Source organism: Zootoca vivipara, chromosome 6 (genome assembly GCF_963506605.1).
Source record: "Zootoca vivipara chromosome 6, rZooViv1.1, whole genome shotgun sequence".
Lineage (NCBI taxonomy): Eukaryota > Metazoa > Chordata > Lepidosauria > Squamata > Lacertidae > Zootoca > Zootoca vivipara.
Window position 1 is genome coordinate 50,257,067 of NC_083281.1, and position 27,109 is coordinate 50,284,175.

The 27,109-nt window shown below is 44.2% G+C and overlaps 1 protein-coding gene across 1 annotated transcript in view; it reads right to left on the reverse strand.

Moving 5' to 3' along the window:
• Nucleotides 1–11,364, reverse strand: part of CMIP (c-Maf inducing protein) — a 161,582-nt gene extending 150,218 nt beyond the window's left edge. The window contains exon 1 of the mRNA XM_035120939.2: nt 10,149–11,364. Coding sequence (XP_034976830.1) covers nt 10,149–10,445 — 297 coding nt within the window. The 5' untranslated portion in view covers nt 10,446–11,364. The remainder of the gene's footprint in view (nt 1–10,148) is intronic.
• Between the last annotated feature and the right edge of the window lie 15,745 nt (nt 11,365–27,109).

The following is a 27,109-nucleotide window of genomic DNA, read 5'->3' on the forward strand; positions in this document are numbered from 1 at the left end:
ATTTTATCTCATCAAATACATCTAAATTTACTTTAAAATATTAATTTTGGTACATGTTTTGAGCCAAAACCTTTAACACAAAATTATAAGACTGCACAATATGAAGCATAATTACATTCTGATCCACACAATAGACCAAGAAAACATCAGGTCAGGTTGCATCGGAATCCATAGAAATTGAATCCCTAGGTGGATAAGAGAGAACTAAACAAATGCCGCGTGTATTTTGAGCCATATTTTGTCTAATTATATGTAGACCTTAAGAAAGATTCATATACAGTGGTACCTCGGGTTAAAGTATCTGTAACCCGAGGTACCACTGTATATAGCAACACGGGAAGCTGTGTTATACTGAGTCAGTATTGTTTACACCAGGGGTCCCCAAACTAAGGCCCGAGGGCCGGATGTGGCCCAATCACCTTCTAAATCCGGCCCGCGGACGGTCCAGGAATCCACATGTTTTTCATTAGTAGAATGTGTTTTTTTTAATTTAAAATGCATCTCTGGGTTATTTGTGGGGCCTGCCTGGTGTTTTTACATGAGTAGAATGTGTCCTTTTGTTTAAAATGCATCTCTGGGTTTATTTGTGGGGCATAGGAATTCGTTCATATTTTTTTTCAAAATATAGTCCGGCCCCCCACAAGGTCTGAGGGACAGTGGACCGGCCCCCTGCTGAAAAAGTTTGCTGACCCCTGGTTTACACTAATGGCAGCAGCTCTCCAGGGTTTCAGGTCAAGACTCTTTCCCCAACCCTACGTGGTGGGGGTTAAACCTGGGAACTTTTGCATGCAAAGCAGATCCTCTACCCACTGAGCTACAGCCCTTCCTTGCACTTGATCACAGTACTGACCAGAGGAGGCTTACAACTCTGGTTTAGCGCCATATGCTCCAACTGCTCCTATTTAATAGGGGACAGTCCCTATTTTTCAAGTCCTTGTGCTTGCTAATTCAGTCAATGTGAATTGCTAACATCACCATTCTTTAGAGTTCAACCTCCCTCCCTGAGGCTCCCAGTGATTACTAAATCACTGGGGTGTGTGTGAGCACATGGACACGAAGGCACCAAACGTCTATCCAAAGAGCAACCTCGCTCTTGGCTTTTTAAGTCACAGAAGCACAGGGTCACTGTAGAATAAATGAACGCTTCACACAAAAACAAAGAGCTTCAAGTTACAGGTAGGTAGCCGTGTTGGTCTGGATCGAAGTAAAATAAAAAAATTCCTTCAGTAGCACCTTAAAGACCAACTAAGTTTTTATTTTGGTATGAGCTTTCGTGTGCATGCTATCTGAAGAAGTATCTGAAGAAGTATCTGAAGAAGTGTGCATGCACACGAAAGCTCATACCAAAATAAAAACTTAGTTGGTCTTTAAGGTGCTACTGAAGGAATTTTTTTAAAGAGCTTCAACTATGTGTAAAGAGGGCTCGGGAAATCATTGCTGGTGGGAGAACAGAGATTATAAGCCTGTCTTCCTTTTCATCTGCGGGGTGGTAGAAGGTATGCATCACTCAATGCTGCCTCAATTGGACACCAGATGATTTCCATTCTCACCACTCAATCACTCACAATATGAGGAGTCACAGTAGAGAATGTGAATCAACACCATTGAAAGGAGTCTATATAGTGTCTCTTCTGCTGTAGCTCATTCAGCAGTTAAAATCCTCCATATATCCAGCACACATGAACCAGCCTTTAGCTGCCATTCACAAAGTGCTGAGTTCATCAAGTGACCTCCATACCTGTGTGAACCAGCCGTAGCTCAGTAGCCACAGAACACATGCTTTGCATGCAGAAGGTCCCAGGTGCAACTCCTGACATCTCCAGGTTTTGTTTCTATGGATTAGATAGCAAGTGATGGAAAAGAACCAGGCCAGAGATCCTGAAGAGCTGCTGCCAGTATTAGCCAGGCATGGCCAAACTTGGCCCTCCAGCTGTTTTGGGACTACAACTCCCATCATCCCTAGCTAACAGGACTGGTGGTCAGGGATGATGGGGATTGTAGTCCCAAAACAGCTGGAGGGCCATGTTTGGCCATGCCTGGCAAGATGAACAAACTGTGTGCCTTGCTCTAGGGCAGCATCCTATATTTCAACATTTACAACAGTGGTAGGAAACCTTCTTCAGCTTGAGGGCCACATTCCCTTCAGGCAACATTCCAGGAGCCAAATGCCAGTGCTAGGAGGAGTCAGAGGGAAAGGTAGGTGGAACACTTAATGTAATCCAGGCATCCCCAAACTTCGGCCCTCCAGATGTTTTGGACTACAATTCCCATGATCCCTGACAATTGCCCCTGTTAGCTAGGCCAAAACATCTGAAGGGCCGCAGTTTGGGGATGCCTGATGTAATCCATGAATTTTCCCTCTATACAGCAGGCACACACAAACCCTTTCTATTCTCCATCCAGGCAGGAAAACAGGCACTATCAGAGTTCAAGAACACATTCCTGCCAGGCACTCAAGGAGGGTGAGAACCAGGGCCAGTGAGGGGTGTGAACTGGGGGGGGGAAGAGTCCTGAGGGCCAGATCCAGAGGTCTGGAGGTCTGCAATCAGCCCCTCCACCCCCACCCAGACTGAGGTTCCCCATCCCTGCTTTACAAGCAGAGTACAATACATGAATGTTTCTATCAAACTGGTAAAAGAGACCACTTGACTTGGCCATTTTCATTTCACAGCAGTGGGGATTTAAAGCTACTAAGCTGGGCACAGGAATAACATAGTAAAAGCAAAGGAAAGAAAGAAGAAACAGAAGTATGTAAAGAATCTAAAAATATCAAAGAAGGGGCAAATCGGGGAGCAATACCGTAAATCTCTGGAATCCTAGTGACGCTGCTACCTGGCCTGTTACTGGAATATAATCTACACGGATCTGAAAATAAATGTTGGCAACTTTTCCAATGAAAATGAGACAATTTCACCAATTAAATAGAAGGGAAATACAGATTAGTGTACATATCTGACACCCGTTCTTGGATTCTTCATGCCTTGTCTCTGAGACACACACACTATAGCACAGGATAACTCTACTGAATGAATGAGTAAATATATAAATAAAGGTGATACCGAGTGTGGGTTTTCTTTTACAGATTTGTGTGCAACACACCCAGCTCATATGTACCAAGAATTCCTGAAGTCTGAGCTGGCTTCCTAGATGCAGGAGCTAACCGCTGCATCAAATGACTGAACCAGGCTTTCAGGTTCTGATCCTTGGGAATATTTGGCTTTTAAAAATGCATCTCTACACTTGTGAGGGCTAGGAAATGGTTTCAAACAATCTAAACTGGAAGCTTTCTATTTGCATTTGCCGGACCGAAAAGTACCTTGGGTAGAGAAAGCCTACTGCCATCCCCATATTAAGTGCAGACTCAAAAATGAAAATATTAGGCAGCAAGGCAGAAGCAGGAGTATTTGCATGAAGTTTTTATTAATTTTGTTGTATTTTAGTTTATTAGTTTGCTACATTGGTTGAGGTGCTGCTGCTGCAAGGAATATGAACACTATAGCATGTGCACGAATGCCGTAATGGATTTTAGAAATAAACAAATACTTAAGACTCCTCTGGTGTTTGCTTTATAAACTTCATCTGGCCCAGAGGAGAAAATTTGTCTATGTCCCTGAGCAACCAGTTATACAGAAAACAAAAGTTTGTAAATATTAAATTGTTCTATTGGGACATTAGGCAGTGGAGCCAATAAAAAAAAACACAACATGTTTCTGCTCATTGGCACAAAATGAATTTATTATTATGAATTATCTTCCTGCATGACAGAAAAGCAACCCACCCAGGAGTCGTGCATGCCTTGCAAACCTGCATCTTGTTTGAAGTGTCTTGCACAATGAGAAAAAACAGATAATAATGCAGATCAGGAGAACACACACTATAATAATTTATATCCCATGCCGATAACCACATTCTGAAAAACCAGTTCTCATGGAATAGTTGAACGGGCTATTCACTAAATCAGTGGCAAAACTATGATGGGTTCTAACAGAAGTTATCTGTATCCAATACAGTCATATCTCATGTTACGGACGCTTCAGGTTATGTGTTTTCGGGTTGTGGACCATAGGAAACCTGGAAGTACCGGAATGTGTTACTTCCGGGTTTCGCCGCTCACGTATGCGCAGAAGCACCAAATTGTGCCGGCGCCTGTGCAGACGTGGCGCTTCAGGATGCGAACGATCCAGGTTGCGGACTTACCTCCATCACAGATTATGTCCGCAACCCAAGGTTCCACTGTATACAATGGTACCTCTACATACGAATAACTCTACTTACGAATGTTTCTACTTACGAACGGAGCTCCGTCCGCCATCTTGGATGCGGTTTAGATAGGATTTTTTCCTACTTACAAATTTTTAGATAGGGTTGCTTCGACTTACGCTTTTTTTCTCCCAATGCATTCCTGTGGGATTCGACTTACAAATTTTTTCGACTTATGAATGTGCGTTCGGAACGCATTAAATTCGTAAGTAGAGGTACCACTGTATATGAAATACTGGATACAGGTAGTTTTAGGCCAGCCTTCCCTAACCTGCTACCCTGCATATGTTTTGGACTATAACTCCCATCAGCCCCATGGGAGTTGTAGTCCATAACATTTGCAGAGCACCAGCTTAGGAAAGTCAGGCCATTGGGTCCATCTAGCAAAACAACCTCTAATAATGACTACAGCAATTCAGGATTCTCCCCATTGAACTGGAGATACCAGGGATGGAACTACAAATCTTCTGCATGCAAAGCATGCACTCTACCACTGAGTGATGGCCCCGCTGTGTAGCGCTATATTTTCTGTGTCATTCACCCAATACAAAGAAAAATATTCTGGTAACTAATGTACATGGATGTAAATGTATTAATTCTCCGTCATGGATGTGGGTCAGAGTGGGAGGGGAAAGAGGTGGCTAGTATCCATCAAAACAGTTTGGATAGTCAACATCACTTTCAACTGAAATAGGTATGGCATGGGAAAATATATTGGAAGGAAGCAAACAGTCCAACAGATAACCCTGAAAGACAAGAAAGAACAAAATCTAAAAAGTTGCTAGTTTATTGCCTGTGTTTGTTGAGAGCTGGGTGCACCTCAGAGGTAATTGCACAGCTTCCAAGAGGCCTCTGGTTGGCCTCTGTGGGGAACAGGATGGAGAACTATACAGTGGAACCTCGGGTTACGTACCGTCCTCCAACGCTTCGGGTAACAAGCTCTGATAACTCAGAAGTAAATGCCCCTAGTTGCGAACTTTGCCCTGGGATGCGAGCGGAAGTCGCGCAGGAGCGGCGCAATAGCAGCAAGAGGGGGCTGCTAGCGAAAGCACGCCTCATGTTAAGAACTGTTTCGGCTTAAGAACGGACCTCCGGAACGAATTAAGTTCATAACCGGAGGTACCACTGTATAGGCCCCTTCTCAAGAGTCACCTTAAGAAATTTCTGTCTAACAAGCCATTGTTAAGAAGAGGCACCTAATCTGGCCATCTCCTGTTAACAGGCCTACTGTCTTTTTAATGCTGTACGTTGATGTAATGCTTTTGCATCCAAAAGATCATGCAGTGAACATTTTAGTTTCAATACACTGTCATGGACCTGTCAGGGCCCACACCCTGCAAGGGGCCTCACTGCCGATCCCAGGGCCTCCTACCCAGCTTCTTCTCACCATGCAGTGGAGGTAGAAGACACCCTCACACCCCATTTGCCTGACACTCGCCTTCTGGGTGGTTCTGCTGGCTGGACAAGCAAAGAAGCAGAAATGACATGAGTGAGGAAGATGAGGGTCCAGTAAGGGCATCTTACCCAAGGTCCCCACCCCCACCCCCAAACCTGGAAACTCTAATACTGGAAGTGAACCAAACCAAGAGAAAAGAACTTGGGAAGACAAGCTGTGAGGACATCAGCAGCAGGTAAAATGGAAAACACTGGACACTCTTGACTGACTAGGAATAGATGGACCAGGCATTGCAGGGAGTTGGGACTACCCACTGGCAATCCCCAGCAGCTGGTATTCTGCTGCAAAATGCTTCTGACACTGGAGGAAGAACATAGCCATAGTGGCTAACCTTCGTGAATTTGTCTATTCTCCTTTTAAAGCCATACAAGCTAGTGGCCATCTATATCTCTTGTGGGAGAAAATTCCACAGTTTAACCATGCATGGTATGAAGATGAAGATGATCAATATTAAGACTGCTTCCATCCTGCTTCAACCAGCATTTGTGCGCTTTAAACAAAAATAAAAACCATGCAAAAAAAAACATTTTAAGAACTTCTTCAGACAATTTGTGGGCTGCCACTGAATTTTTAATTTTACTTTTTAAGGAGGAGAGGGGGGAAGTTCTACCAACTGAGTTGAGCTGGGACCAGAAATGCCCAGAGAATGATGGGACACGATTGTGTGCTGTTCCTCACGGGGGGGGGGGGAGATTGTCCCCATACTTACATGAGGGCAGCCATCTTGTGCCCCCCCCAAATGATGTCCCTGTGAGGAACAGCATGGTCCCACTTCTAGCAACTCCAAGCTGTAATGTCAGGGGGTGGGGAGCATTTTTATTTTAAAAAAACAAACAGGTGTCAGAGGATTCACAGTTGTGCAGATTCGACAGCAGACCATGTTCTGATCCACAAATAAAATCAATGGCTACAGATCAGGTGAGTTCACTGCTGAATTGTCTCCCACACAAATTCCTCCTGGGATCGAGTAATATGAAGCCATTGGACTGGCCAGGTCTGGAATAAATATTAGGAGTTTGGCCTTTCTCCCTCTCCTGGTCAAGTTCTGCCCACTATAGCTTTAGCCATGGCAATTCACTGCATGCACCCTGGGTTGCATCCTACCTCAGATTCAGACTCATGCAGGGCTTCTCTAAGGCCCGGGACAGGAGTCTCCACTTGGTTGGGAGGCACAGGGCATTCTTGGCATGACAGCATAAGTCCAGCAGACTCCTAACGGAGGGCCTCAACCAACCTCCAAGACCCGGGACAAGTGTACCTAACTGCCCTTGACTCTGCATGGGCCTGCCCACATCTGCTTCCTGGCATGACTGATTTTGGCCTTGGCCTGGCCCTATTTCTTATTAAATCTTATTAAAATGATGCCCAATGTTATAGGTGCTGGAATGGCTGACAAAATGGCAGTAAACAATGACATCACCCACAGCTGCTTATTTGGCATGACATTAAATCAGGAAATGTATTCAAGAAACATCTTATCCATGCTCCATCTCTAGACCTAGAACAGGGCTGGGGGACTCGTGGCCCTCCTCCCATCAACCAGCTATCAGGGATGATGGAAACTGTAGTCCAAAAACATCCGGAGTGACATAAGATTTCCCACCCAACTTAAAATTATGGGGTTATTTCGAAGTCAGTTGTACTCAAGAGTAAGTTAACTCCATTGGGTCTACTCCAAGTAGGACTAGCATTCCATATAATCCAGAAATTTGGGAGGGGGCTTGCAGGCCATCCAGTCCGTGTGCTTTATGCCATAGTAAAACTATTACTATGTAATAGTAATAACTATTTCTAAACCACCTGTTGGTCTTAATAACATAAGAATAAGCCTGTGGGATCATGCCACCAGCCCATTCTAGCCCAGCTTCCTGTTCTCACACCAACCCACCAGATGCCCACAAGCAGGACCCCAAGAACTGGTTTTAATATGCCCCCCCTCCAAAGCAGCATGCAACCATAACAAAGCATTTTGTGAAGAAAAAAAAGGGGGGAGAGCTTAGAGGCTTTGACAACTAAGTGGTATAAAAATACTGCGAAATAAATGTAAAGACCTGTCACACAACCACCAAGAGAAAGAAGTCTTCCTAAAAAATCATGGAAGGAAAATTCAAAATCATGTTTCAATGTCAAGAGAAACCAAGGCCTGCACAGATGTTCTACACTGTATACAAAACTGGGGAGTGGGAGAAATAAGCAAAGCTTTGATAAAGCAACCAATGTGAATTCACCCATGTTTGCAGTTCTACGTTGTAAACATGTCAAAGGTCACTACAATTTGATAAGCTTGTATCATTTACACGTTGTGCCAGCTTGTCATTTAAAATATATCTTTACATTCAACTGGTAGGGGTCACAATCCTCAAACTGGGTTTCAACTTGAACTGAAGATGGGCTGTAACCATATTTTGTAGGCAGAGAAAAAAATGGATGGGGGAAAACACACAGATGGAAGGGAAAGGGTGACATGGGACACAGACTGCGACACACACAGTAAAGGTAAAAACAACAAGGAGAAAATGAGGACTGCATCTATGCACACTTGCTTAGAAGGAAGCCAATTGATTTTTAGGAGACTCCAGGGCTGTAAAAGTGGCTTTCATACTGCTTGTGCGAGTCAGAAGTGGAAATGAAAAGCCAGTGTGACTGTAGTGGCTAGAGTGCTAGGCCTAGGAAGACCCAGGGTCACTTTTCCACTCAGCCACAAAGCTCACTGGGACTGCATACACATTGTACATTTAAAGCACATTACTTCCCCCAAAGAATCCTGGGAGCTGTGGTTTAAGGGTGCTGGGGGGCTGTAACTCTGATACACGGCAGCTCCCTTCGTGACCTACCACCAGTCACTGTCTCTCGGCCTAACCTACCTCACAGGGTTGTTGTGAGCATAAAATAGGGAGGGAACCATGTGCATCACCTAGAGCTCCTTGGAGGGAAGGTGGGCAAAATAATAATATTTTAATAATAAAGAAAAGTTGAATGGCATGGATTTACAATGTTGGCTTAGCTGTATGGAATATGCACCAAAAATTTTACATTACTTACAATCTACAGCATGCCATGTTATAAAAATGGGAAAGGGCTTCTTGGACTCACAGTTAGGCAAGCTTTGTTCTAATGAATGGGAGAGGCTCCATTCTTCCATTCATCTCAATGGAGCATGTGCAGCAGAAGGAAGTTTTGGAGGCGAAATGCACCTTTCTGTTGTAGTTTCTCTTCCTTTTCCTGACTAATCCTCAATGAAAGATGGGGAGAGGGAGGGAGGTGGTGATTTAAATTCCTGCGCTATATCTCATAATGGGAATGGGTCGGAGACAGAATACACACAAGGGGGGGGGCTAGAACCAAAGTCAAGGCCCAAATCACTTTTACCACTCATCATAAAAGTACTGCACAGCACAGCAACATTACAAAAGTCCTATCAATCCATTCAAACTATACTATGCCTTTCCACATTCAATATACATTATTTTCAGCTGCCACTGCTACTCACATTTATCTGGGAGTAAGTCCCATTGAAAATAATGAGGCTTACGTATAAACAGACATATAAAGGCTTGCAGTTCTCCTCTACAGGTTATTTGTTTGGTTTTCAAGTCAACTTTTAATTTCACATCACAGTTCTAAACCAATGCACACTTTATTATTTCAAAGGTTAAGACCTTTTACAAAAGAAAAATAGATGCAGTACTTTTTTTGGGGGGGGGGGGTTAGACCAAAAACACAACCTCCCACCATGAGATGTTACTTTGGGCTAATTCTCATTAACAAATATGCTCAGGAAAAAGAGAGTCATTAAAAGACAAGACCTCATCAACCTACAGTAACATCAGATATCCCAGTTGCTCAAGGGCAGGAAGAGTTCTGTAAGATTTTATTTTATTAACTTGGCCTAAGGTAGAAACAATCTTCAGCTAAGTGCTGCCTCTTATGTTTTGGTCTTTAGATAAGATCAGACAGATTTCTGCATGCATATGCACTCGCAGATTTTTAAATTTTGCATTATTTTAAAAATTCGGCGTGCAATATACAAAAACAGATTTTAAAAAGAAAAAAACTGCATTATTATTTTGAGATTCCCACATTTACAAGCCCCATGGACAGATAGCCAAAACCACTTAGAGCAGCTTCCTAACCAAGGCTGCATGGCAACGTTTCCTCTATAAAAGAAAGGTTTGCACAACCTTCCGATACACAACCCAATAATCATTCGTGTGGGTGGGTGGGTGGACATCCGTTGCTACCATTTTCGCCTGGCACCACATCTCTGGCTTGTATTAAGGGGGAGAACGAAGTCGACGCTTCAATATCGAGATTGTGAATACGGTACACACAGACAGAGATCCCTCCCTTCCCAGAAAGGAGGGAATCCTATTCTTTTAAAGCAGGGGGGAGGGGGAGCTCTCACATAGGAGGAGAGAAACGTGTTACTTACTGTTGCTGACGTGAGGCTGTTATCCGCCAGGGTCAAGTGATGAGGTTCCCACCTCCTCAAAAATTTGGAGGTGAGGATCTTGCTGAGGAATGTCCGGGGGTGCCTGATGACACAAACCTGGATATCTCCTTCTTGAAGCAGTTTATATCTCATCCCACTGCAGTGGACGCCTCGCCTGCACAGCGCGGCCCCCATTTTATTCCCTTCCGTTGCAGACATTTCGCCCAGCAAAGGCTTGCTCTCCTCGATCTGTCTATGGTCGCTTCCTCCACCACCGCAGCTGCTACTGAAATCCATCACAGCTTAAGAGGGAGACGGTCCGCTCGGCTTCTTTATTTTATTATTATTATTATTACCCTCGGGGGTATTTTTTGGCTCCCCACCCCTCCCCACCACTCGCTTGCTTGCTCTCCCCCCCACCTCCTCCCCCGAAATCGTCCAGGAAATTTAAAAACGTAGAAAAACACACACACATATACAAAATCCAGGGGTTTTTCTCCCCCCTACAAAAGAGCAAGAGAGAGGAGGAGGGGAGAGAAAAGCAACACCCCCCTTTAAAACACACACACACACACCACCAAACAAACCCAATAGACAGACGCAAAGAGGAAGCGACCAGAGGGGAGAGAAATCCTTATTGGAAACTTCAAAAATTAAAGCTTCTTTCTTTCCTTGCGTCGCTGTTGCTGCCGCTTTGATCCTCGCCTCCCTTTTCTGTTTTCTGACTGTGGTCTGTGGGGCTGCGGGGGTGGGGAAGGGGGTGGCGGAGGATCTTGTTGCTCAGTTTCCCAAATCCATGCTGGAAAGGAAAGGTCGATCCCGACGCACAGGAAGCCGGAGACAAAAGGCAGGCTTCATCCAAAAGGCAGGCGAGGAGAGGGAGGGTGTGGGAATCCTCTTTTGTGCGAGTGGACGCAGCGGAAGGGAGGCGCGGGGGGGGGGAGAGAAATGGGGGAAAGGTTTCTTTCTCCCCGGCTCCTTCCTTGTTCTTGCCGTGCACGTCTGAACGGGCTCCACAGACGCGCGTTGCGGGGGACGGAGGGAAGAGCTGGCTGGGCGTGCGTCGGGATAGACGGGTGGATGGGTGCGCGTGGTGTGGGAAAGGGAGGAAGGCGCGTGGAGCCGCCGCCGCCTCTTCCTCCTCCTCCTCCTCGCCGCCGCCTCTCCTGCAGCTGGGCAAGGAAGAGACACGAGCTTCGCTGAAAGATTGTTGCGGGAGCAGCTCCGGAGCCTCGCCTGATTGGTCCCCTCGGTCATGTGCGGCCCGCTCTGACGTCAATGCCAGCTGGAAGAGCCGCTTTGCAGGGCTGCTTCTCTCTCTCTCTCTCTCTCTCTCAAGGCAGACTGTGGGCGAAAGGGGGGTCAGCGCCGCGGGGGTGCGCGGAAGCTCTGTGGCACGCGCGCCGCAAAGTGTGTGGGGCGGGGGGTTCAGCTCAGGGGCATAGATGGAGAACATTGCTCTGGGAGGAAAAAAAGGAAGGCGCGGCGGGGGGGAGGGGTATAATGAATCGTGGTCTTCTTCTTTTCGTTATTATTGTTGTTGAATCATAATAAAATGTAAATTATAATTAAAAGAAGAAGGTATCTCACCTTGTTTGGGAGGGTGCTTTTTAATGTGAGTTTCTTTTCTTTTGTTACTGTTGTAATAATCAGCTTGATTGTTTGAATGGAAAGGTGGGTTTTAAATATTTTATATGAAATCAGCAAGCATTATTATCAGTCATATTATTAATCACTATAACTATTGGCCATATTAAATGCTAGTCCTACTCAGAATAGACCCACTGAAGTTCACTAAACGTGACTAACTTAGGTTCATTATTTCAGCAGGTCTACTTGGAGTAGGACTTAGCTGAATGCAACCCATTAGTACTAATAGTGGTACTACTACCGGTACTACTACTATTTATTACCCTTTTTTTTTTACTTAAGTGCACAAGGCAGTTTAAAAAATAATACAATACCAAATAAGCTCCATGTAAAAATCAAAATATTATATTTTATACCCTGCCTTTTGTAGAAAGCACACAAGGCAGCTTACATTAATCTAATGTAATACCAAATAAATATGTAAAATAATAATTATTATTATCTCCCACATTTTTGCAAAAATATACATGGCAGCTTACATAAAATAAATAGAATTCCAAATTCATGTCATGTTGGATTTTAAAATATCATTTAAGATTTCTTTTTAAAAAAAACCAACCTAAAACAAATGCAGACTAACAAGCAAAACTAAGGTTGTATACACACCAAGGTGTTAATGCAAACATGGATAATACAGATCCACTGTCCAATATGGTTTAAATTTGGGGTGGGTAACCTGTGGGCCTCCAGGTGTTGTTAGACTACAACTCCCATCATCCTCAACTATTGGCCATGCTAGAAGGGGCTGATGGGAATTGGAATCCAACAGCATTTGGGGTGCCAGAGGTTCCCCAACTCTGATTTACATGTTATAGTCAAAACAAATTCAGAACTCTTCATGGGAACTATTTTTAGGACATGACAACTCATTACAACTTCCCCTTTTTAAAGGAAAAAAAGCACGAAGACAATGAAAGCTGTTAACATACTGATGTTAGCATGAATGAAGAGCAGTGCATATAAATATCACAGCTGCCAAATTTGACTTGAATTTTGCTCAATCATTTTGCTACTGATCAATTTTATGAAATAACTAGCTGGCCCTGCCACACATTGCTGTGGCTCAGTCTGTTAAATGGAGCCTCGGAGTCCTCCTTCAGACTCCCCTCACCTTCAGAGTCCCCCTGTTTTACGTGTGTTATGTTTACACAGGCACATCCCTGTGACTCCCCCCACCCTGTCCTGACCCATGACCTATCCCGCCCATCCCCCATCCCCCACCTAAGCAAGCCCCCACCTCCATAGCTGCCAAGTTTTCCCTTTTCTCGCGAGGAAGCCTATTCAGCATAAGGGAAAATCCCTTTAAAAAAGGGATAACTTGGCAGCTATGCACCTCCACTCAGCCTAGTCTGGAAAGCAGTCTAGTCTGCAAAGCCAAGCCAAGATACTGTGGAGAGAGAAGCTTTCGTAGGTGCAGTACCAGTGTAGCCGTCGCTAGAGGGTGCTGTTGTGCAATCTCTCCTGTGCTCCCAGCATGCACTTTCATATGATTTGTGAGTTCTGAAACACTGGGTTTGGGGGTTTTTACCTGGCGTAGGTAACAAATCTGTCTTTGAAAACGGTATGGGGTCACTCGGGTAGTCACATTTGACTTTACGTCCAAATTTCAACGCTATCGGTCAAGTGGTTTTGTTGCACATTGGAGACGAAGGAACATACCCAGTTTACATTATATATATATATATATATATAAAGAGAGAGAGAGAGAGAGAGAGAGAGAGAGAGATGCATTTCCAAAACTTAACATGTTTCCAGGGAAAAGGATGTAGTGTGGGGGGGGATGTTTTGGCAAGAATGATTGTCAATTCATATCAGCCTTCTACAACCTGTTGCCCTCTGATCTGTTTCTTTAGGCTTGGTCAGGGTGGTGGAAGTTGTAGCCTAGCAACATTTAGAGGACGTCATGTTTTCTACCTGTGACCTAGTTACTTTGGGTTGAGAAAATGCTCACCTGAGACAGTTTAGACATCTGTGTGGGTTTGCTGAAATGCAGTAACCACGCAAAAATCCCAGCCTCACAAGCTGATTTTCTTACATTTTGCATCAGGGTATGTCACAACCATTGCAGAAAAAGGCATAGGAAGCCGGTATCTGTGGTGAGCCTTTTGACCACTGTTCTTCCTCTAAATATTGCCTTACTGAAATACTGGAAACAAAAATACCACTCAACGTGTGTAACTCATCTTCCAGCCATGTGCGACCCTGTCACCTCTTGATTTGGTAAATTAAAATATTTTTACTATCTTTTGTATTGATTTCAGAATAATATAAACTGTATTACACAAAGAAAAAGGAGAGGAGGAAGAAAACAAAAACCCAGTAGGAGCTACAGGAATGATGGATGGCACAAATCAGATGTCGTATTTTGTAATAAAATAATAATAATTACTCAAGCATTCCAGATTTTACAGGATTCCAGTGTAAGTTGCTGTTGTAAGTGCTGTTTGTTCATGTACAAAATAAAATTTCACCAATTACATAATAAATATCCAGTGTAGCTGTGCCTAGCAATGTTCAAAGATGGAGTGTAACTTTTTCCAAAATAGAAATATTCAAAATGTTCTTGTACCAAATCATAAGGCCCAAGTCATGAATTTCCCACCATGTTTTTATGATGGATAAGGATGCAGCAACCAATAAAAATATTACTAAATATTTTAATATTACCATATTATTATAGGAGGGCAAGAAGGGGAAATGATTGAATTGACTCCTTAACAATTGCAACAATTTCTTTGGAAACCAGGGACCAAAATTATTTTGTATACTAAATTTGTGTTGATATCACTTAAGCACATGACTGGAAAATTTGGAAAACATCTGAATGCATGACCCAACTCCATGTAGTGGGGGAAGAAGAAGAAAAACACATGTTTGAACTGTTTGTGTAACAATTGGGGTTTATGTTGTAAAAAATGGGGATCAGCCACTGTGTCTACAAGTCAGTGTGCAACCTCCAGCTTAATGGGAACTGAAGCTATGGGGAGGTAAATTGTGCATGTGGGGAAGCCCTTCTCTCTTCACCTGCAAACTTCTTTTCCCGTTAAAGCCAGACCACCAACACCACCCACTTATGATCTAAGTGAGCTGGGACACTTCTGCATTTAACCACAGAGAAATGTCGCTGTCACTTTTGTCTTTGGTTCTTAACTTGCTGGAAATGTATTCTGCATTGCAGGTTACATGCTGGGGTGGAATTCTGACTAAATAATAAGGCTGGTCCCTCACATATAATACAAGGCACCCAACACCTTACAAAATATGGCTTCTTGAGAGTCCATGCCAAATGGTGAGCCAAAGGAACATGGAACAGAGAATCTGGTGCATTCTGTAGCACCAATAGATCCCAATAGCTTAAGATCATTTCAGAAGGTTTGATTCCAATCAAAACAAAATCTTTGGATGAAGGAGGAGGAAGTGGTGGGGCTGGATGGTTTATTTAAGTTATTCAGAGTTTGCAGACTCTTAGGTCAAAGCCAGAAGGATAATAAAGTACTGTACTTCACACTCCCATAAGCCCTCTTGACTAATGGAGACTCCTGTGATCAACCTTTCAAGGCAATTGTGGTTGAGCCTTTCCACCCTTTGTGCTTGGCCTTTAGTGCCTATTTCCTCCTTCCAACAGGAAGTCCTATGGCATCTTCCTTGCAAAGCGATGGTACGGGTGTTTTTGTTACTAGACGCAGGTCCTGCTATGTGCACATACAGTAATTGGTTTCTAAGAGATGGTTCATAAGGCAAGCATTTGTATAGTGAGCTGGCAAATTCCATTATTTCCTATGGAGAAAATGCCAAGGCGTTCCTGTTAATTAATGCTCGCTCTCTGACTGCGCTTCCCAAGATTGCACTAAGTTGGAGAATGTTTCCAGGTGCTGAAAAACTGCTCACTGATTTGTGTTCAGATACCCGAATCAGAAACTTTTGTAGTGATTCAATTGTGTATTGGGGGGTGGGGGGTTGTGTTATGTTGTAAATAAAATTCCAATAATTTTTTTTTTAAAAAAATAAACTTTTGTAGTGATAATAGGGTAGAAATCCTTTACGTGCAGAAAACTGAAGTTTTGTATGCATAGCATAGCAGAACCTTTGTGTATTTGTTTTAGGGTGCTTCCAGATGACATTCCTATCTGGTTTTCTCTGTGTGCATGTTTGGTGCATTCGCTTCCACATATATTCCCATTCTTTCAGCCATAACATTCATTGCAGTGGGCGGAGCTTGATGGAATGTATCTGGGTGGTTTGGGGCTCCCTACCTGCCAGCTTCTTCTCTCAATCACTCCTACCTTTAAAAAGGAAAAAAAATCCAGGTACTCTGCAATAATACATGTTACCAACATGGTTTCACATCAGGCAAGTCAGAAGTGACCCGCCAGGTAGAGTGGAGCCACTACGATAGCTTCATGGCAACTGGGTCACTGGTGGAATCTACATACATATAAAAAAAGCGCTGTGAAAATGCTTTTTAAAAAAAGTTTTGAAAAATATATTGAGTTTGCCATAGCTCACCGTCACCATCTAGTGTCACATTAGTATATTGCACTTTACAACACACTTTAAAAGCTTTTATTAGCAGCTGTATAGCTGAATCCACTGTTACTTACCGGTACACTGGGGAGGTTAACATGGTGCATAGGGCTCTTTTTCAGGGTTCTCTAGTCGCCTGAAGCCATTAGCACTGGCTCCTTTGACACATTTTAAAGACAGATCACTACTGATAGTACAGTTTCTGGCCCAGGTCCAAAAAGCCCAAAGTGCATCGTGTAATTTAAGGACAGGCTTGGGGCAGGTCCCGGAAGAAGCAGAGGGAAACTGAAGGATATTATAAAACAAAGGTAACCAAAATGGTGCCCTCCATAAAGTGTCATGGTAGAGAGCGTGGCTTGCTGTCTGCAACCCTAAGCAAGAAAAGCAGGGGTGGGGGAGAGTTGTACATGAAATGCTGTTGCAGGTCACTCTTTGTAGTAATCTTTGCCAATTTTTCTCAGCACATCATTTGCATCTTCACTTCTCTGGAATCCGCGTCCGTTGTTCATCCACTTTTTGCTGAGAGTCATATAACATCCTTGCCAAATTTCTACAGTCCATTGTTTTCTGTGTGGCCCTCTTGTGTTCTTTTCAGACCTGACTTGTGGTGATTGGTGGGGTTGTAAAAAAATACAACCAGAGCAGTTTGTCCAGTGTCAACAAGCAAAGTGCTATTGAAGCTTTTAAGGGCTACTCCGCCTGTAACCCAAAGCTTTCTGTTTGCAGGTTGGGCCTGTTTTATTGTTTATTGATTAGTACAGCTGCAGGTTTAGTGATGAATTGTCCCTTAATTAGTCAGCTGCTGTTCCCCCTCAGTCTTCCTGTGTGTGCTTTAGTTACTGGCTTCCTTGCTTTGCCCCCCTTTTCCCCTGAAACAAAATTATGCTCTTTCACTATATAAGAAATAAAAGGAGGGAAATAATGAAAGAAAGCAAGTGATTAAAGCACACACACCCGTTACAAAAGACGTCAGTTGACTAATTACAGTAGAGGGCAATTCACTCCTAAGTACCCCAGCCACATTGAACATGGAGCAATAACATGAACCGAAGATGCAAAGAGAAAACATTTAATTAGCATTTCAGGGGGACTTTGCTGAATAGATGTCTTTAATAATAAATATGGCAGAAGGGTTTTGACCATAAAGAAAGGCATTGCTGGATAATAAAGGGCATCCATAGAACAGCCATTTGAATGCCACTTCGTTCTACTGAGAAAAGCATAATTGTTTCTAGTGAAAAACAAGCCAATATCAGGAATATTGCACAGGCACAACAAAATGATATTAAAATAAAGAAACATGGCACAAATATTTAACAAGTGACATCCTTGAAGAGGAAGTTTTCCATCCTCCTTTGGAAGGTAAGCAAAATCAAATGAGTCTCTTTAGGGATGGAATTTCATGACTGTGGTGCTATAACAAAAAGGTTTGCCACTCCTCACAGCTTCCAGCTTAGCTTTACAAGATGATGTCACACTGTGGAGTGTGGCCTCCATAGAAGACCTGAGATCGTGAGGAGGTTTAGTTGCTGTGAAATAGCTTAACAGAGATCAGCTGAATCTCACTGGGATAATAGAAGAATGAGCTGAGCCAGATAGATATTTCTTCTCAAAAAGGAGAGACTCCTGTTCACACTGGTTCAGCCTCTCCTAAATTGGACACCCCACCTTAAACAGGCCCACATTTCATTGGATCCCAAGACTGGACACCCACTTTCCTATCTGCCCTACACAGAGGAGAGGTTATCTCAGTGAGTGAGTGTGCAGTGACTGACATAGGTGTCATCCCCACCCCCCACTTTGATAGGGCAGCTGAGTGTGGGCATTCTCCTCAATTGTGTCATACTGCCTCTTTTAGATGTGGCAGCCATCATGCCACGCACCCATGGCAGCCATTTTGTAACTGCCCCCATGGCAGCCATTTTGTAACTGGCTCTCACAGCACTTCCTCAAAATTCCAAATGTGCCCACTGGCTCAGAAAGTTCAGCAATCCCTGGTCTACAGAATAGTTGTGAACCCATTTGCCGAATGTGGATCTTTATGTAGCAAAAATGGCACTACCCATGTACAAAATAGGTATCAGCAGGGTCAGGGGAACACAAAGTACAAGCAATATTTTGGGGCAAAGCCCTAAGGGGGCAGGGGCAAGACTCAAAAATAGCACAACGAAGACTAAAAGTGCTCTGTGGGCATGGAATGCTGGATGACTGGGTGGGTGGGAAAACTGAGAAGGAGGAAAATGGAATAAGGTATGTTGGAAAAGGTCGTGGCTGGCTGGAACCCTGAACAGGGGCACTCTAGGCTATACAACAAAATTTTGCTGCAGCCCTTATTTGTGTTCAAATAAGAACAGATACAGGTATAAGTAAAACATTAGCCTAACATATGTTGATTCTTTCATTTGCAATGCACAATTAACAAACGAAGGGAGTATGCATCTTTGACCCTGTGCTGTCAACTGTGATAGAATGGCGGGACAGCAGGACCTGTCTGTGGGGAGGGCCCCAGGATTGGAGTTTAGGCAGTGAGAGGGATGGGGCTCTGTCCTGCCATCACAGAACACCATGAGGGAAAAGTTGGTTGAGTCAGTCTCTACCCTGCCTTCAGAGAATGACCTTCCCAAGGGAGCTGAAAAGCTGGTTGGCCAATGGATGGAGGCAGCTAGAGGACTGGTCCGGTCTGGACTCAAGACCCTGTTGCTGTTCTTTGCACTAATGTGAACAGATCTAACAACCGCCAAAGAAGCACTTGCTCACAGCTTAGTCTTTTTGCTTAGCATAAGAACCATACAAATAATGTACTCTGCCCCACTCTTTAAAAGTGGGTGTGTCAGCTGTTGGGAAGATGTCCTATAGCTCTGCATGTGTCCGCGCTCTGAGCAGAGGTTCAGACCGTGTGCTGATTTCTGAAGTAAAGCTTTCAGGTTTCCTTGAGCCGGGAGTCCAAGTACTGTGTCTCTGAGGGCAGGAGCCAGAACAGCATGTTTCTTTCTCCTGGGAAGAGTCGGAGCGTCTCCCTCGTGTTGCCTTGCTCTAGCGAAGGATCCAAACAGCACACACATTCTCTGAGCCTTCCTGCTTTTTGACAAAGAGGCGGGTGATTCCCATTAAACCAATTCCAGCTCTGGCTGATATGTATGCCAGGCAGAACTCGGAAAGACCTAACAGAAACCAGATCAGTTTCTTTCTGGTGGGGAAGTAGCGTGGAAATCCCGAGAGGATTAGCAACCTAGAGATGAAAGTCTGTCGAGTGCGTTTCTGGACATTGCATAATGATTCCTGGACTCTGATCTCAGCGACGAGCATGGCAGGAGTATATTTTTTTTCTGGAAAGCTCCATAACCTTTTGCTCATCTCTGGCACTTACATGTTGCTTAGTATGAATGATTAATACCAGTTGCTGGGAATTGCAGGTGGGCAGAGGGCCGTTGTGCTCATCTCCTGCTTGCAGGCTTCCTGCAGACATCTGGTCAGCCACTGTGAGAACAGGATGCTGGGCTAGGTGGGACATTAGCCTGATGCAGCAGGCTCACTTTAGGTTCTTATGCTGCCAGCTTTCATCACTGCATCTCCAAGATCCCTTTGCTTTGCTAATTGGGCATGGGAAGGAAACAATATTTCATCCCATATAAATTGTGGGTTCCTTTTAAACATAATAACTGACTTTCTTGGATGATTCCAAGGACTAGAAAGCCCAGCATTTTCTTTCCAACTTCTTTCTCACAAGGGAGGCTTAAGAATCATAGGATAACATCTGCTCCATCAGTAGACATAGCCTTATGCATCAATAGGATAGAATGTACACTTCCAATATCCATCAATTTCACTATAAAAATCAATATCTGCAAATATCTGCACTAACATAACATACATGTTAAATTCTTAAAGCAAAGTACTTTTGCTCCCACCTCCCAATGCGAGTAAAAGGGTATAGTAGCTAGGGGCACTTTTAGAATGCAAAGGGTGGAATATTTAGAAGTGCAATTAGTCACTGTAATAAATACATGATCATAGTGATTAACTGCATCCTTCTGGGATCTAGAACAAACTTGTCTGAAGTGCTGCCTGATGCTTAAATATATATACGTATATATCCACCAACTTGGATGCCTTTAAAATCAGATAAATTTAATGGATGATAGATTATCACAGGCTAACAGCCATGATGGCTGTGTTTTACCTCCACTGTCAGAAATGGTATGGCAGTTGCTTGGGAACCACAGGATAGGGACAGACCAACTTGTAGATGGAGCCAGATCCAGTGACAAGCAGAGCCAACTAGAAACAAAATCACAGGGCCTCTTGAGTTACCGTTGCTCCTTTCACAGCTCCTGTGCAACAGGGTTTCCCTCCAGATGCCGCTGGACTACAACTCCCATCATCCTTGACCACTGGCCATGCCAGCTAGGGTTGATAGGTGTTGGAGTCCTACAACAACTTTTGTAAGACTACAGGTTTCCCTTCTCCGACCTAGAAGCTAAGAGATTTAGTGGGAGGACGGAGGCCTTTTGTCTGTACCACACATCCATGGCAATACATGCACGTGAACACACATAAACCCCAAGGAATCATGCAGTGCACAGCCTGCCATTTCACACACTCCACAGCTGGCTGCTAAGGTACATTTTGAACTGTGGGTAAAAGATTGTATGACAATTGCCACACACACTCACCACCGCCAAGATATCATTTCCCAGATGAACAGACACCCTCTGAGCTTTGAAATCAGTGGAGGATACGTGTTGACAAAGTATAATGCAGGTGGGACAGAACCTTCTGCAACTTGTAATAGTGGCCATGCTTGCTGGGTTCAGCAACATCTAGAGGGTCAAAGGTTCCCCGCACCTAGCTTGGGGGAACTGACAGGGTTTAAGGGAGGAAAATAGGAGTGAGTGGTGCAATAGAATTCCTGGAAAGCAGGAGCACTTCATACTGCAACATTATGTTGCAGCTCTCACTTATTGCACCTGCTTCCGTATACGAAATGTCAGAAGTCAAGGTATACAACAGGTTTAGGGAACCTCCAATCCTCTCTGTCTAGCTCTCAGGAGTCCCCTCAGTCAACAGCCCCTCCTCAGCCACACCTTCTGTTGACCTTGCTTTGCATCTTCTTTTAGAGTTTTTGCCTGGCTGCAATTGGTCCTTGAACTCTGACACAGCTTTTTGCTTATCTAGATGGAGGATAGAGTATAGAGTGCAGTCTGTAGAAACTAGCCTACTGTACAACAGTAACATGTGCATTTGTTGCTCCGCCCACTTTTGCCTCCAGCCCATAGCTGCCAAGTTATCCCTTTTTTTAAGGGATATTCCATTATGCTGAATAGGCTTCCTCGCGAGAAAAGGGAAAACTTGGCAGCTATGCTCCAGCCCCACCCAGCACTGGCATATTACCCCTGGAAAGGAATGCAGCCCTTGAGCTGAAGGGGGTCCCTGGTATACTTGTAACCCATCTAGATGCAAAGGCTGGGAGGTGGACTGATATGCAAGTAAGAAACACCCCCACCCCCAGGGCTTTCGCTTTGCTGTTGCTTCAGAAGTATGATTCAGAGCATTGTTTTCAACAGGAAACAAGTTTGGCCACTGAAGCTTAGATTGTGGGAGAGGGGAAGGAGGGGTGTGGTGTTACGCATGTAAGGCAAACATATCCAGCCCAGGCTAACAGTTCTTTGCAGTACCCAAATTCACTTTCAGGCGTATTTAAGGGGTCCAAACTTCTTTGAAAACTCAGCCACGGTAAACACAACTACCGTGTTTCTCATATTATAAGACACGTCTTATATGTATTTTTTCCTCAAAAAAAACACACTATGGCTTATTTTCAAGGGATGTCTTATTTTTTTCCTCCTCCTCCTGCCGCGGCCGGCATTGCTGCTGCACCTACCACTATGTCTTATTTTCGGGGTATGGCTTATATTCCTTGAATGCTTAAAAATCCTGCTATGGCTTATTTTGTGGTTATGTCTTAAAATATGAGAAACAGGGTAGCATACCAACCAAGGTTTGGTGTTGGTTTGCTAGTTGTATTTAAGGGGTCAGCATGATCTAATGGGACGACATAAGGTTGCTCAATGCTGCCCATCAACACTAAGGGGAAGATTTTAGCTTTTGCACAACCAGCGGCAGGACTATGGTGGTATAGTCAGCTATGATGGTACAGTCAGATTTTTAATCTTTAAAATGCATCTCCTATGTTTCTGTGCTTGGTATAAAGACATGAGAGTGGTGCAGTGGTTAGAGTAACAGGCTGGGAGCTGAGAGGGCAGGGTTTGAATTCCCAGCTGGCCACGAAACTCGCTGGGTGACCCTGGGCCAGTCACTGCCTCTCAGCTCAATCCTACCTCACAGGGTTGTTTGTGGGGATTAAATGAGGAGGGAGAGAACCATGTATGCCAACTTGAGCTCTTTGGAGAAAAAAAGGGTAGGGGTGTAAATGCAATTATAAATCAATAAATAAGAAGAGCCTGACTGATCAGGCCAGTGACCCATCTAGTCCAGCATCCTGTTCTCACAGTTGCCAACCAGATGCCTATGGGATGCCAGCAAGCAGAGCCTGAGCACAGCACCACTCTCCCCTCCCGTGGTTTCCAATGACCTACAACAACAAAGGGAGAACGCAGTTGTCAAGGTTAGCAGTCCATGGTGTTTCTGTTCTCCCTCCACAGTTGGAGATAGTGATAGTATGCTTCTGAATGTCATTTGTTGGAAACTACAGCCAACAGCAATTGTTCTGTGGTAGTTTCACATTCAGTTTTCAGCTGGTTTTGGTCTTATTGGTTTGACTCTGGGGCACCTTTAAAATCATTCTGTAGGCCTCTCCCCTCCCTCCCTCCCTCCCTCTCTGTGCATCAAGAGAAGAGACTTTATCAGGCATTATCTTCAAAGCCTCTCCCGCTTATCGTGATCATGGGGTTTTATGCTTCTCACAGCATCAGAAAAGCGTAAATACTAATTGGCCATGGACAATAGTAACGAGTGCATCAGGGTTGATAACTATGAAGGCTACAGAGAGCAAGCCAGCAGAGAGAGAAACTTGTTTTGACTTGCAAAGGGAGTAAACATGTCAAAGGAATGATGGCAGTCATACAGGCCAGCAAGCCTCCGTAACTCTTCGTGGCCAGAAGACAGTAAACGCAAATCATTCATCTGGAACTAAGTCAGTTTCGCAACTGGCTTTTGAAGGAAGAGGTACAAAGGGATTGGGCTGGGGGACTGGAGGAAGGCAGGATCAGAAACCCTTTTGAGAAATTCTGCAACAACTTGCCAGGCATGGTCTACTAAAGCCGCAAAGAGACTGGGCTGCAAATCAGGCTGTCACTGGTTCCAATCTTAGACCCAGCAGACAAACAACGCACCTCCCCAATTTGCTAAATGATAATATTAGGAGAATATTTCCAACTGGTAGTTGCCGCATCACTGGGGCTACATAATTTACTGGCAGGGCACTCTAGTCCAGAGCTGGGGAACCTTTTGTGGTCCTAGGGCCAGATTTTTATCTGGCCAACCTTTCAAGAGCCAAGTGGACAGGCCCAATGGAAGGCAATTTAAGTAACACACACCATATTCTTGAACTACTCTCCCACGCCATTGCTGTGTTTGTGTACAGGATTTATGCCTTTGGGATAGTAATGGATAGTGTACTTTACTGCAGTTTGTTTAAACTTGAGGTGGACAAAGAACTCCCCACCACCAATAAAAAGAAGACAGACCCTACCCACAGACCTATGGAACTTAATGGACACAACTAACTTGTGCCCGCTTCTTTCAACAGGTCAATTCTGAGTAGAGCTTACAACCCACTGGTTTCAGAAAATTTGGTCTATTGTGACATTGATTGAATTAACTTATTAAAGGAGAGCACAGATTTTCTAGCGAAACAAATTCATGGAAAGATTGTCTATACTCCTCCAAGAAACTCAGAGCTGCATGTGTTTTTCCTTCCCATTTTATTCCCACAAAAAGCTGTGTAAGGTAGGTTAGCCTATAAGAGTGACCAGCTCAGTGAGATTTGTGGCTGAGAAGGGATTTGAACCTTGTTCCTGCTACCTAAAGCCTACTATTGAAACTTTTTGTCAAAAGCAGATGCTTGGCCTCAGCCCCCAGTTCAAATGAAATCTTGAGAGGTTCACATAAGGTGTCATGCTAATCTTCCTTCTTACCTCATCTGAAACAATCAGGCGCGATAAATGGTTAAAAGGAGAGGTGAGTTTCCAGGTAAGCAGCTCACCATTCATCAACATGGATTAAGGATGATGGAGTTTCAGCCATAATTTCCACCGATAAAGTTATGGGGGTCATAAAGATACCTTGTGATTAGAACACACCTGAATCATTAACCTAGAGAACCATGTGGGTGTGGTTCTGAAACTGACTGGCATTGCGTACGGAGGGCTGGAATGCAAGTGGATAAAGGTGCTGTGTCTCTGATTCATAAAACGTCCCGGGGCTGATGCAATGTCATGAGTTGTGCTAGGATGCAATGAGCAGATAGCGCAGCATATTTCTCCCCAGTGAAAAGTGCTTGCCCTAATAATAATAATTTATTATTAATACCCCGCCCATCTGGCTGAGTTTCCCCAGCCACTCTGGGCAGCTCCCAATTGAGTGTTAAAAACAATAGAGCATTAAATATTAAAAACTTTCCTAAACAGGGCTGCCTTCAGATGTCTTTTAAAAATAGGATAGCTGCTTATTTCCTTGACATTGAATGGGAGGGTGTTCCACAGGGCAGGCGCCACTACCGAGAAGGCCCTCTGTCTGGTTCCCTGTAACCTCACATATCGCAATGAGGGAACCGCCAGAAGGCCCTCGGTGCTGGATCTCAGTGTCCAGGCTGAACGATGGGGGTGGAGATGCTCCTTCAGGTATACTGGGCCGAGGCTGTTTAGGGCTTTAAAGGTCAGCACCAACACTCTGAATTGTGCTAATAAATGTACTGGGAGCCAGTGAAGATCCTGTAGGACTGGTGTTATACTGTCCCGGCGGCCACTCCAAGTCACCAGTCTAGCTGCCGCATTCTGGATTAATTGCAGTTTCAAAGGTAGCTGCACGTAGAGCGCATTGCAGTAGTCCAAGCGGGAGATAACTAGAGCCCTTAGCCCTTAGCAACCTACACCTGAAGGGGTATTGCAGAATGCTCCCTTGTGCTGCTCTCGCTTCTAAAAATGTGGGCAGTTACACAATACACAGCAATCTGAGTTTTGCTTCTGTTTCACTTAAACAAGCCATCTATACTCTGTCTCTCTGGCTGGAGGCACTGCATTCTGCTGCCGAATACCAGTTGCTGGAAGCTGCAGGAGGGGATGGGGTTCCTGTGCTTAGGTCCTGCTGGCACGCTTCCTATGGGCATCTGGTTGGCCACTGTGAGGACAGGATGCTGGACTAGATGGGTCATCAGCCTGATCCATCAGGCTCTTATGTGGTTTAGTGGTAAGAGTGTTGGACCAAGACCTGGGAGAAACAGGGTTCAAATCCCCACTTGGCCATGAAGCTCATTGGGTGACCCTGGGCCAGTCACAGTCTCTCAGCCTAATGTTGAGATTAAAATGAGAAAGAGAGAAACCATGTACTTGAGCTTCTTGGAGAAAATATTGGGATAGAAATGCAATAGGTAAGTAAGTAGGTAAGTAAGTAAATCAGTAAGTAAAATTTTCTTATCTTACCATTTGGATTTCCATTTGTAATACGAAGTTTTTAAAAGGAGCCAGGGACATGCTGATATTTCTGCTCTAGTGATCATTTTATCACCGAGTTTTTCTCCTTTTCTCTTTCAAGATGATCAAAGGAAGAACATGGAACGACGTGGGGGTGGGGAAGGATCACACAAGGATCACACACACACACACACACACACGGAACTACAAACTTGATCATTGCTGCTATTATTGGACCCCAAAGGAAAGGGTTGCATTATTTTTCACTCACTGTTTTTGTGTATGTGTGATTTAATAAAAAAGAAAATCAATGTTTTCCCCCCTTTAAAAATGAAATAATGCAATTTAAGCATTGGTCAGATCCCAGGAAAAGATAATCAACAGCCAAATAATGAACCAATTTCCAAAGAAATAGGGTAACATCCTAGCCAGCTGTGCTCGCTCCAAACTTCCTGTATATGTCCCAAGAAGTAACATGTTCTGCAGCCTCTCTCCCAGTTTGGGGCTTTAGGAGTAACATAAAGATGTCTCCTCAGGCAATGGATGCCAAAGGGTTGCCATCAGTGTCGGATCTGTGCACAAGCTACCTAAGTAAGCTACCATGGAGAACAAAAATATCCTAGCCAGATGGATGGCAAAAGTCAGGTCTGTTTTACTGTTGCCACCTTCCAAACATATTGGGTGTGGGGCGGCACACAGAGAAGGGCTTATGGGGGGAAAGGGACGCATAAAGACTTTGTTTGACTAAAAATAAGAAGGAAATTTGTCTCGCGGTCCGTTAAAAAATGGCACCGATTTGTGAATGAGGTCTCTTTGTGAATGAGACGTTTGTAAGTAGAGCACATCCATTTACAAAAGGGACACCTCACTGAGAAAATGTTAGAAGCTTATGGTTTTGGCAGCCTCTCTTTCTGAGGAATTTCACAAGACCTAAGTGAAAGGAAGGCCAAAGAGTTTACCCCTCACCGTCTCTGACCTGCAGTCCTCTGTCTAAAAAGATGCTGAGGAGAAGATGCACAAGCCAAAACCTCAAAACCACCCCATCATTTCCTATACAGGCTGTTGGAACTGAGAGAAGGGGAGTGGGGGAAAGGGTTTCTCCCCCACTCCCTGCCATGCAATCCCTATCAGGATACC